This window comes from Exserohilum turcica, assembly GCF_000359705.1.
Source record: "Exserohilum turcica Et28A unplaced genomic scaffold SETTUscaffold_16, whole genome shotgun sequence".
NCBI classification, from domain to species: Eukaryota; Fungi; Ascomycota; class Dothideomycetes; order Pleosporales; family Pleosporaceae; genus Exserohilum; species Exserohilum turcicum.
This window is the reverse complement of record NW_007359981.1, coordinates 569,230-581,496: the sequence shown is the minus strand read 5'-3', so window position 1 is coordinate 581,496 and position 12,267 is coordinate 569,230. Positions and strand designations below refer to the sequence as shown.

The following is a 12,267-nucleotide window of genomic DNA, read 5'->3' as shown; positions in this document are numbered from 1 at the left end:
GGTGCTTCTACAGAGGTAACCAGTCTCTGTATCAGCGTTTGGATTTGGTGCCACAGTAGGCGAAGACTGTCTTGGCGTTTCGACTTATTTTGCTATTACAGCCGTGGGCGTATTGCTTATACGGTGGAAAGACACAACCACCACGAGGATGATGCTGATGCCGAGCAAGAAGGGGTTTGAGCCAATGGAAGCGTAGGAATACTTATTAGCCCATCCAACTAGAACAAGGCCTCGTCGCCTGGAATATCCACTTCTTGATGACCGGGACTCGGCGGGACGGGACCCGTTTCCCAGGCCAGCTGCTCGTGGCCCAGCGTAAAGACAATCTCACCGCCTGCCGTCATAATACCGCCTGCATCCGCATGCTCGAACCAGTTCCGCGTCCACGCTTCGCCGTTGATGCTTACGCTCTGCACGTAGTATCCCTGGCGGCCGTCGCCATCGTCTAAGCCTTCCGCCCGGATCCTCAGCGTCTTGTCGTGGTTGATGGTGACGTTGATGTCGGAGAACCAGGGACTCTCAAGAAGATACACGGGCGTCGTGACTATGGGATACAGGCCCAGCATCTGCCAGACTAACCAGCAGTTCAAGGCGCCTGCATCGCTGTTTCCCGGGATGCCGTTTGTGGTGTTGAAGTAGAAGTCGTTGGCGAGTTGGCGGGAGCGCTGGACGCTCTTCCATTGTTTGTTGAGGTAATTGTAAAGGTAAGGCGTTTGGAAGTCTGGCTCGTTCGCTACGTTGTTGATCGTCGTAATATCTAGTCCGTTTACACCGAGATCGACGCCAGACGTGTTTGGCTGGAAGACGTAGTCGAGTCGTGCTTCAAAGTGTGAGGCGCCGCCCATTAGCGTTATCAATCGCGACATGTCATGGGGAATGACAAAGGAATATTCTGTCGGGTTCAGCAGGATATTCATAGCAGGGAGACGGCAACTTACCAAACGCAGTCCCTTCGTAACTGAGGTCGCCCCAGTTGCAACCGCCACAGTCGGTAATGTCGTAAGTCTCGTCAAAAGTCCCGTTTGCGTATCGCGGCATGACGAAGCCAGTAAAGTTACGGCTTGTTGCTTCGGGATTCCAGCTCAACTGCCAACCTGCTGACCTGCGCAGGTACAGGTCCTGATCGCCAGGCGCCTCGCCTGCTGCAATCTGACTGACAGCAAAGTCGTTGAGCGCATATTCCACCGTCCTCGATACTGCGCGCGTATTGCGGTCGGCTGAGACATAGCCCAGCGGTATCCAGTCATCCAGTGCTGCCCGGCCCTCTTTCAGTGAGCCATATCGATCGGCGGGGTTTTGGTCAAAGAACGGCAGCACATCGGCATCTTTTTTGACAGCAACATAACCTTCGGTCCAATTGATCTTACCCCTCATGCCTTTAACATAGGCATCCGCAAGGACATTATCGGCATTTGATCCTCCTTGCACCAGCCCGTTGTAGTTGCCGGATCGTCCATCCGGCAAGTATCCGTCATTCTTGAAGATGTCAATCAAAGACCGTAGCATTGACTCGTAGTAACTGGGCTGGATGAGATGCCACAGCGAGACCTGGTTCCGAAAAAGATCCCACATGGTATAAAAGTCATCCCACGACGGCTCATCCGAATCCCACAGTGGGTTCTCGCCTACCCGCTCACTTGGAATGAGGTGCATAAAGTACAGACTGGAGTACAGCAACGCCAGGCGTGTTTTGTTTGCAGCTTCCGAAGTGTCGACGCGGATTTTGGAAAACACGTCGCGGTTCCATTCGTCGCGCGCTGCTTGTGCGGTATCTTCGATGGACCACGTTGACAGTTCGGAGTTTTTGTATGCGCAAGCTTTGTCCACAGACATGAAGGAGATGCCGACACGAGACTTGACCTTAGTGGCGTTCTTCCAAGTGAACACAGCGCCAACGCGGTCATTCATCGGTCCAGACCGGGCTTTGTATCCAGTGAATGTCGGTTGCGGCGTTGTGGCATTGTCAGAGGTGCGAAAGTGCCGACCAACGGGAAACGTGTTCTTGCCTTTGAACGCTTTGCCCTCATCTGGTGCACGATCGAATTCTCCACATATGTAGACGGTGACTGGCGCGCCAACGTTCCATCCTCCCGCAATGGAGGTGTAGCCAGTGTAAGTTTTGGAATTGGGCTGGATCTCAATCTCGCCGCCGGTGTAAAACTGCGAGTCCCATGACCGTGTCAAGTGCGGGAGATAGTGCGACAGGTCCACTAACACGTGTGTCTCAGAAGTCGATGGATATGTGTAGTGGTAGAGTCCCGCATGTCGTGAGGCCGATAGCTCGACTTTTACACCCGACTCCAGCTCAGTGCGAAAGTAGCCAACTGAAGCTACATCTTGGCCGACCTATTTCGTCAGCTAGTGTATGCGAAGACGTGCCGCTAAACGTACGCGATTCTGCCAATACGTGCGATTATCCAGCACATTGACATCGCCATCAATCTTGGTGAGGGGCATCTGGGACGGATACCCGTATTTTGGCCCTCCCCCTGTACCAGACTGATGCATCAGACTAATACCCGTGACACGACCCTTGGGCGTATATCCGCCATTGAGTGCGCTTTGGTTGATAGGGCTTTCGTAGCTATCGATTCCGAGCTTGACCATGCCAAATGGTACTGCGCCGCCGACAAAGACATCGCCGCCTCCGTCTTTGAAATGTCAGTGAGGGGATGTCTGGGGATCAGGTGCCTTACATGCATAGCCAGGTATAGCGCCCTCGGTCCCTATGAACGGGTTCACATATTGCGAGTAATCGACTTCTTGCGCTTTTGCGTATTGATTTTGCGCAATTGCGAGTACTGAAAGTATCTTCACACCGAGCATTGTGAAGAATGGTGGTGTTGATGGAACGCAGCAGGTACTTCACCACTTAACGCATGCTCAATGTCCCCCACCTTTGTGCGTCGCTCCAAGATACCCCGCTCATGCATGTCGCTTTACTCATTGCTGGTATTGATCAGGCGTTGGGGTTACATCGCTGGGTATTCCTTTGGCAGGCCATGTGCTATGACATCGTTGCTTTGCGCCCCGCCTTCCCCTCTGGTGCCTGCCAAGATGCGGAGGTGGGTCACCTTCCGAAGGCGGGAGCGGGGAATTAACCTGCATGGACGCGCAATGACCCAGGACGCGCAATGACCCACCCCACCAAACTCAACACCTACACAAAATACCTCATAACTCCACCAATATAGACCCGATTCAGGAAGCGATTGAAGAAATCAAATCGCGCGAACTAGGCGCATCTTTCAGCTATCGCCAAGTTGCAAAAAGGTTTGGCATTAGCTATCGTACGCTCGCTCGAAGACACCAAGGCAAAACTCAGCCTCGCGCGCTCGCCCACCTCTCTATCCACCTACAACGCGAAAAGGAGCTTGTACAGTACATCGAATCCCTCACTGAGAGGCGTACACCACCTTCGCGTCTAATAATACGCCATCTTGCGTCATCCTTGCTTGGTAGAGACGTTTCAGAACGCTGGGTTTCTAGGTTCCTCTGCAGGAACTCCTCTCATCTCATCTCTCGCTGGCAGAGTCCTATGGACTAGAAGCGTCACAAGGCTGATTTAGCAACCAAGTATAGGTTGTACTTTGAGCTGTTACACAATAAGATGAAGGAGTACAATATATAGCCCTCTCACATCTTCAATATGGATGAAAAGGGCTTCTTACTTGGAATCCTTGGAAGGTCTAAAAGGATCTTTAGTAAGAGGCAATATAAAAGAGGAGGAGTTGTTTTAAGCCTACAAGATGGCTCTAGAGAGTGGATTACAGTCCTAGCCTGTATCTGCTTAGATGGTACACCTCTTTCTCCATCTCTCATCTTTCAGTTAGATGCTGGAGCTCTAAAATCAGCCTGGGTAGAGGCTATTAATCTAAACAAGCACTCAGTCTTTGTTACCTCATCGCCCTCTAGATGGACTAACAATGATATAGGCCTAGCTTGGCTTAAAGAGGTCTTTGAAAGAGAGACTGCACGCTACGCTCGAACTGGGTACCGGTTACTCATTGTTGATGGCCACTCATCTCATGTAACCATGGATTTTCTGGATTATTGCAACAGCCATAGGATTCTAGTTGCTGTATATCCTCCTCATTCGACCCATAGGCTTCAGCCTCTTGACGTTGGGATGTTTGGGCCTCTAGCGTCAGCCTACTCAAAGGAGTTGTCAAACTTCCTCTATTGGAGCCATGGAATCCTTCCTCTAGCAAAAGGAGACTTCTTTAAGCTCTTTTAGAGGGCTTGGGGTACAGCTTTTAGAAAGGAGACTATTATAAGCTCCTTTAAGGCAACTAGCATTAACCCACTAAATGCTGAGGTTATTCTCCAAAAGTTCCAATAAGAGGCCTCTAGTTTAGATGAAAGCTCTTCTTCTGTCCTTAGTGGAGATGATTAGCTCAAAATTGAGTCTATTATACGCTGGGAGGTGAAGGATTTTAATAATAAGGAGGTAAAAAAGCTTCGCCGAAGCCTCTATTACCTCTTAGCTCAAAATAGTATACTTAAAGGAGAAAACTAGGGCTTAAGGGAGGCTCTAAAGGTTAAAAAGAGACACCAAAAGAAGAGCTACACGCTTCAACTTAATAGGCCTGAGGAGTACTATGGAGGAGCTGTCTTTTGGTCTCCTAAGAAGGTTCGCCAAGCTAAGGAGGATGAGATGGAACGACAACAAGAACAACAGCAATTACAACTCTAGAAAGCTAAGAGATCTGAGTTAAGGAGACAAGCTTAATTGTACAAGCTTTAAATAGCCCAGGAGAAGCGTGTTGAGAGAGAGAGGCTCAAGGAGGTGAGAGAGAAGGAGAGAGCCGCCAAGGTGGCTCAAAAGGAGGCTCAAAAGGCAGCCCGGGAGGCTGAAAAAGCTATATAATTATCCCAAATGGGTAAGCGCAAAGCATCACAAGGCTCCTCTTAAAAGCAGAAGCGTCAGAAACGTGTTGTTGTTGATTCATCTCATGTACAAGCTAAGGTGGCTGCACTAGCTGTCCCAACTCGGACCACCTGCCACGGCCGCACTACCAAGCTACTAAGTAGATACAAGTAGCCTATCATGATCGCAATGCTATAATTACTACAACACTATGAAATCTCGTGATAATAGCGACTGTGGGTGGCTGTACAGCCTCATCTTTTGCAATAGGTTTTTTGGTGGGGTGGGTCATTGCGCGTCCTGGGTCATTGCGCGTCCATGCAGGTTATGGCATGCATCCTTTTACATCAGCATCCATATCTGCACAAGTGACAAATCAAATTCTGGGCTCTTTTGGAGAAACTAGCAGGAATTTTGCACGCCATGTACCACGCCTTTTCCTGTTGTTGGAAAAATCGGTATAGGCATGTCAGCCGCATTTTCCATTGTTCTTATCCTAACAAAAACCTCATACGTCCCAGTTTCCTTCAATGGCCATTTCCAATGCAGCATTTTTCCATCTCCCTTTGATTCAACTCCCATCTTTCGTTGCTTTGCTCCGTCCTACCAACCCTAAATCGGCTCCTCGCATTGTGTAACCTCAATCATAGCTCCAAAGTGTCGCGTAACTGCAACAACATCCTTTGTGTGCTTGTCGAGGTATTCGTTCAGTGCCTGTGCAATATCGTTTCCCAAGTACGCATTGGAATAGCTCTTGAGAATGTCCATCCGCGTTTCGAGCCGATCGCAATTCATCATGTAGCATTCTGATCCCTGAGACATGGTCTCTCTCATCAAAACCTGGCCTTCTAGACAGCGCTGTATGTGTTCTTCGCTGTCTGCACAATTTTCTTTGCTCTCAGATCCTTCCATTGAGCCGAAAAGAACTTTTGCTAGTTTGCTATGACGCTTATAAATTGAGTCTCGACAAGTATGCCACAGCGCACGCGTGTCGTGATCGAAGAACGTCCAGTCTATCTCGTTCTTCATATATTCAGGATCTTTTCGACTCTGCAAAAGCCCCACATACAGCAGGTTACTGAAATGGTCGCGCATAACAGCTAGGTATGTAAAACACCGAAAGACGACCGCTTTGCTGGTTTTGACTGTGGCAGAGCTTGGCATGGACAGTTGCGAAGACACTGCAATTTTATCTTTGAGTTCTTGGTATATGTCGTGTAAACGCTGATAACCGTTCAGGGAGTTCAGAAGGAACGATTCGAAATTGACCATCGCGGACCAAATCTTGGCGTGCTGAAGCGTGCCATCTTCGTTTCTTTCATCGATGTCAGTGTACAAGTTGTTTTTGTTGTGATCTCGAAATTTGTGAAATTCTCTGAGACCCAAATCGAAGTCTCGAGCTGCTGAATAGAATTGAAGGTAAATCTCAGCCTTGGATGCGGACTTCAATGGAACAAGTTGATCGATAGCCTCCCCTATCCACATCAGACTCGGATACTTTGGCCAACGAGACTGACCGCAATCTTCGTTACTCTCAGGCAGAGCATGTGGGCAATTGCACTCTGCGTGAAAGAATCGAGAGTATGTTGTTCGAAATTCCTCCAAGTCATACTTGTACGACGAGGTTATTAGTGCGTACAAACAAGATAACTCTTCCAGATCGGATTTTTGACGATCATTAGACACTTTAAGCTCGGTAAGCCTCTTCTGCTGCTTGTACACGCGCATAGCAGCTTTATGTTCCAATTTAACATCCTCTAGAGGTGAAGTAATCATTTGAACAGTTTCAGGTGTCAGAGGTTTGTCTCCCATGTCTTGGAAGATGCTCACAAGGCGGTCGAATGCTTCAAGTTCCGGTAACAAAGCCTTGCAAGCTTGTTCGTAGCGCAACAGTGCAGATAGCAGCTTTTCAAACTGCTTGTGCAACGCTCGGCGGGTTAGCTTTCTCAATCTCTGTTCAATTTCCTTGACCTGGTATTCGAAACGATGATGGGCACATAAAAAGTCGCTTCCACCACCACACTGGTGAGTCGCATGTGCATCCTCTTCTTTGGCCAAGGCGTCATCCCCAAGTCTGTCTCTCAGTAAACACCACCTATCTTCCCACTCTTCCTTTAGTTCTTGACAAAAGAGGAGGAAAACCGCAATTGCTCTCCTCTCCACGCGCGGAAGCTGTTGCTTTTCGACGTCATTGCGCCACTTTGCAGTGTTTTTCAACGCACCATGCACACTGCTCAAGTTGGCGCACAGCGTCTTTCGAGTATCCTCTTCCATCTCTCGTCCCTGCAGAAACGCTTCAATTGCATCCAAGTGCTCGGTGACGTACGCAGTGAGAGTGATGTGGTCGGATTTCGCGCGCTCAAAGGATGCAGCGATATCGGGAAATTTGCTCGATAGGATGACAAGTGCATGATCGACTTGTTCCATGCGTGCCTTTCTAGGCCTGGGTGTCTGGTCGAGGCTTTTTTCGAGTGCGGCTTTTGCAGCCTCGGGTGAGAAAAGTTCGCAGATGACTTCAGAGCTCATCGTCGTCTCAGGCGGCGGATCTCCCGGTGATGTCGTGGCCATGGTCTTCGATTCTGAAGTACAAGGAGAGAAATTCAGTGGGACTTAGTTGTTAAGGTACTGGATCGTCTGGGGAGATAGAAAACTTGATGTGAGAGGGGTAGAGGGCAAGTGGAGTGAGAGGCGGCGCAACAGAGGAGACAGCGGGCGTTTGCTCAACAACATGTGACGTCACAGAACAACAGCACCAACGAACTAGTTAGATGTAATAAACAAATTTCAGATGCTAATACGAATATCACCTTCCGAGATAGAGAAAGCTATGTGAATATTGGAGTCAGCTCGGTGCACTTCATCCACGAATGCAATCCCAGTGTGTAGCGTTTTCCACTACCTCACTCAGATTGTCCGGCTCCCTCAGCATCCTGACGATGAAAAAATTGCATGAAACCTCCGCAGCTCGAAATTCAACAGTCTCAAATCAGCGGTTCAAGTCATGCAAGCCGAACATGGCTTCAAAACGCTGGAGCTCAGCCAATACAAAATTCAATGTATCAAGCATGCGCCTCCATTCCTCCATGCATTCTTCCATGATGTTTATCTATATGAGCATGTGGCTTTGAAACTTCAGCGCGATTTCGAAAACTCTGACTATCGTTTGCCGTATCTCCTGACGCACAGAAGACTCCTTTTCCTTCCACTTCTCGGTATCTATCTTATCATGTGTACACATATATGAATGGCATCCAAGCATCTAGAACAACAGGAGTTTTAAACGCAATGCGCATGTTCTATGCGTTTTAGGCTCCAATTAGATATGTACAGGACTTGGATACTTACCGTCACCTTCTACCAACCACCAACATCATCCTTCAACCTTTCCACTCCATGCTCAGAAGATTCCTACTACAAGAAATAACACAGAGGTGAACCTACCCTTAGCATACGCTCGCTTTCTCCGCGTACTCCGCGCCTTTCTTGAGCGGATATGTGCCCATCTTTCCCCGCCGCCGTCATTCAGCGCGTTGCGTAAACCAGCACCTCAATGAATTACACTGCATCTCTCAGCTAAAAGCCCCGTATTTCATAGACTGCCGCTAATTGTATCCGGGAACCGCGGGTTTCAGGCGTCGAGGTAAGTCTTGTTGCCGGAGTACAGGTATAGCGAGTGCGATAACGGGACGAGGAACAAGATGAGGCACAGGGCTATCGCGGGTACAGGGCAGTGACAGGCGTGATCTAGCCAGAGGATAAAGGAGATGTTAAGGTGCTCGATCAAAATTGTCAGATCTGATTGGATTGGTGCATTGTTTCGATACGCTGTGTACTTTGTGCGATGTGCGACATCGACGCAGTGTGCAAAAGTGCGAGCAACAACACTGAGAGGTCGTGTAACATCATCGTCGCCAGAATCTCCACTGCTTCATTCTCACATGACGGGTCGTGGAGTAGTCTGAAACGATGAAGCATCGAGATGAGAATGCACGGGGAGAAAATGTGGTACGATAGCGCGTGCGCGCGCGATGCATTTCTGTGGAGTGTGAGAAGGATGGGTATCTTAGGCGGATAAATACAGCTATATCTCACCTGGAAGCCATGGACTGAGGCTTTTACCTCTGATGTCTTGTTGATTTTGGTTGCGTTGCGACGTCTCATCGCTGCCACCATGTATCTCGCAGCCGTACGGCGCATCCTGGACTTTGGCGCATGATACTGATGATGCAATCTGGTCAAATTCGCGTGTCAAGACCATCCAAGTCTTCAGCTTGCTCTCATATTACGAGAGGCTTCCATGACGAAGACGAGGACTTCGACTACTCAGAATGATATTGTTGGTCCGTCGATTAGAATTGGAAATGTACCGGCAGCTCAGCAAGATATGTCATCACACACTCAATCGCATCATTTTCAAAAACTTTCCATTTCACGGTTTAATTGAAGATCAACTCATGAAGTTTCAGAATACGTAGATATCAATTCATTGGATGGTTTGGTCGATCGGTCGGTCGGTCATGCATAGCAAGCAAGCAAGCGCGCATACAAGAGTGAACTCAAAAACAGCGAAGCGCACGAGAGCAATTCGCCCTGTTGCGTCGAGATAAGACAACAAGAGTCGCCCCTCTGTGAGTACGCGACTTCTGTTGCACTATTTTGATGCATCAGGAGACTTGCTTTCGTGTACTTACAGTAAAAAAAAACAAGGACACGAAAACAGGAAAGCAAGCAAAAAAAAAAACGCAGCAAGCAAAGACACCAAAGCCAGCCAAATAAAAGCTCCCACGGCATACAAATCCCCCCAGCCCTCATATCCCTGATACCATCGTGCAAATCGTGACCAGAAAGCAATCATCAAACACCAGACCGACCATGACCAAGTACCCCGATATCCTGATTGCAAAAAAAGGAAAAGAGGACAGAAAGGAGAGAGAGGAAGTGATGGGTTTACTTCCGGAAGTGCGGTGGGAAACCACCAGGAGACCCGAGGTTAGAGTACTGGCTTTGCTGCGGACCATAGCCGGGCTGCTGGGGACTAAGGCCAGGTCGCTGCCCACCAAAGTTGGGCTGTAGAGGTGATGTAGCAAAGCCACCACCTTGCTGCTGGACAAAGTTGGGTTGTGGTAGTGGAGGTGGTGGTGTACCAAAGCCGGGTTGCTGAGTGCCAAAGTTACCTTGCTGCGGAGCGTATCCTCCTTGCTGCATGCCATAGCCGACACCGGGCTGCATAGCATTGCGAGCCTGTTGCTGCTGGTGTTGCAGCTGGTGTTGCTGCTGCTTGTACTTGGGCAGACTGGGATCGCCCATCTGCAAGCGGCCCATGATCTCGCACATGACAGCGATCTGCATGTTCATGCCCGTCATCAATGCGCTGAAGTACGGAGCGAGCTGGTTGTCCGGGGCGGCCGAGATGGTGCGCTGGTAGTACTCGTTGGCGTTTTTTTGCGTGAAGACGTACTTCTTGCAGAAGGTGATGATGGATGTCTTGTCCTTTTGTTCCTCAGCCAGCGTCTTCTTGAGGCCGTCCATCTCAGTGGCTTGCGCAGCAAGCTGGTCCTTGAGGTCGTGGATTTCGCCAGCCTGAGTCGTGTTCTCGTGCTTGAGGCCCTTGATTTGGGCCTCTTGGGCTGCGTTGTCGTCCTTGAGGTTGGCGATTCCCGTGGCGTGAGCGGCGCTTTCGGACTGGAGGTCACGGATGCTGGCGGCCTGCTTTTTGCTGTCCGACCTGAGGTTGTGAATTTCGGTGGCCTGCATGGAGTTCTCGTGTCTGAGACTGATCATTTTGTTGAACTGCTTCAGACTCTCGTGCTCAAGCTGCTCGATCTTGGACTCTTGGATATTCATGCGATTGCGGATGAGTTGGGCTCCCTGCTTGCTGGTGTTGGCGACGTGGTCGATGTCGTTATGTATTCCGGTGGTCCTTGACGCGTTATTTGCGATATCGGTTTGGTCGTCATCCACATGCACGATGTGCTGTTCAAGTTGTTTGATGTCCGCATCGTGTTGGACAAGGATCTGGGATACGTTCGACAACTTCCTTTCAGCCTCCTCCATCTTGGTACCGAGCCTCTGGATTATGCCGCCCAGTCTCGACAGCCATACCTTCACATATCCCAAGGATGTGGTATGTCCAGCCAGAGAGAGGGCGTGCGAGTCTTGTTGCTCACCAAGATCTCGGATCAACACACCATGACCATAGACCTTGCCCAAAAGTCTGCACAACTTCTTCTTCATTTCGTCGACGATGGCCTGGCTGTGTGTTGCAGCGGGCTGCTCGTGGTGATTGTGCAGGATGTTGCGAATAGCCATCAAGGCAGAGGAGACGAAAGGCTCGAGGACGGTGATTATGGCTATGGCCAGCCAGAAGTACATTGCATATTTGTACTCCGAGAGGAAAGGGGACAGGGAAGCTTGTCTACTGCAGTCAGCAAGTGTATGCCATGTGAAATTGAATGAACGGTTTACATACTCTTGGGGATCAGAAATGTTTGTGTAAAAGCCCAATGCGAAGACAAGGGGCTTGAACGCGGTGTAGTACATGGCCACGAGCGGGATGAGGACCAGGCCCATGACGAGGTGGGAGACAAAGGCCATGAAATGGCTGGGAATATTATGGATCATGTCGTCCATGACTCCCATCTCGTTGCACGCTGTAGTATCTTCTACAGGCTTGCTTGGGGTGTCTTGCTCCGGAGGAGCGACAGTGACGTTGGGCGCATCGAGGCCCGCAGCTATAGTCTCCTCTTGGGGGAAGCCGGTCGCGTTGACCTTGATGTTGTAGATGATGGGATCCTGCATCCCGAAGAGTTTCACACATGTGCCATCGCTATTCGCGAGGTCGATGGCGACAGTATCGGTGCTGGTGAAGTTGTTCCATAGCATCGCGCCTCCCCAAAGCGCGACGTACGCCTTCCAGAGGATAGGGAGACTAGCAAATATAGAGACAGGCCTCTCTCCCTACGCCATTAGGCAGCTCTACTTAGCGTGCGTTACTAGCGTTGCAGACTACGGAGCACCAGTATACTGGCACTCACAAAGCTACGCAACAAAGCTACTCCAACCACTCCACAATCTCGCGTGTAGAAAGGTGCTAGGAGTCTTTAGAACCGCTCCATCAATACCTGCAAGTGTTGAAGCAAGCCTACTATCACCAGCGATACGGCTAAACGCTACGCTAAGAAACTACGCAACAAGAGCAGCTCAGCTAGCTAAAACCCACCCAATCGCAATAGCTATTGCTAGGCTTCAAGCAACAGACCCCCAGCAAACTAAAAAGCCAAAACAACGTAGACAGTTACTCCAGATTACTAACTCAATCCCAACTACCTACAATAGAGAGATAGAGAAGATAATCCCATACAGGTTTAGGCCATGGGATAGTCTTAACTACAAGGTTA

General features: G+C 49.6%; 4 protein-coding genes across 4 annotated transcripts; 1 reads left to right on the top strand and 3 right to left on the bottom strand.

Moving 5' to 3' along the window:
• Positions 1–218: 218 nt before the first annotated feature.
• Positions 219–2,607, bottom strand: SETTUDRAFT_107865 (glycoside hydrolase family 92 protein; the record flags this gene model as incomplete). The annotated part of the gene is made up of 3 exons (XM_008026065.1): positions 219–892; positions 939–2,346; positions 2,392–2,607. The coding sequence occupies 3 exons, from the start codon at positions 2,605–2,607 to the stop codon at positions 219–221; spliced, it is 2,298 nt and encodes a 765-aa protein (XP_008024256.1).
• Positions 2,608–3,190: 583 nt separating this feature from the next.
• Positions 3,191–3,547, top strand: SETTUDRAFT_108101 (uncharacterized protein; the record flags this gene model as incomplete). Its single annotated transcript, XM_008026064.1, has 1 exon — positions 3,191–3,547. A coding segment is annotated over one exon (357 nt), but the record flags the coding sequence as incomplete, so codon positions are not given.
• Positions 3,548–5,482: 1,935 nt separating this feature from the next.
• On the bottom strand, positions 5,483–7,438 carry SETTUDRAFT_38879 (uncharacterized protein; the record flags this gene model as incomplete). The annotated part of the gene is made up of 1 exon (XM_008025911.1): positions 5,483–7,438. The coding sequence occupies one exon, from the start codon at positions 7,436–7,438 to the stop codon at positions 5,483–5,485; it is 1,956 nt and encodes a 651-aa protein (XP_008024102.1).
• Positions 7,439–9,817: 2,379 nt separating this feature from the next.
• On the bottom strand, positions 9,818–11,440 carry SETTUDRAFT_38878 (uncharacterized protein; the record flags this gene model as incomplete). Its single annotated transcript, XM_008025910.1, has 1 exon — positions 9,818–11,440. The coding sequence occupies one exon, from the start codon at positions 11,438–11,440 to the stop codon at positions 9,818–9,820; it is 1,623 nt and encodes a 540-aa protein (XP_008024101.1).
• Between the last annotated feature and the right edge of the window lie 827 nt (positions 11,441–12,267).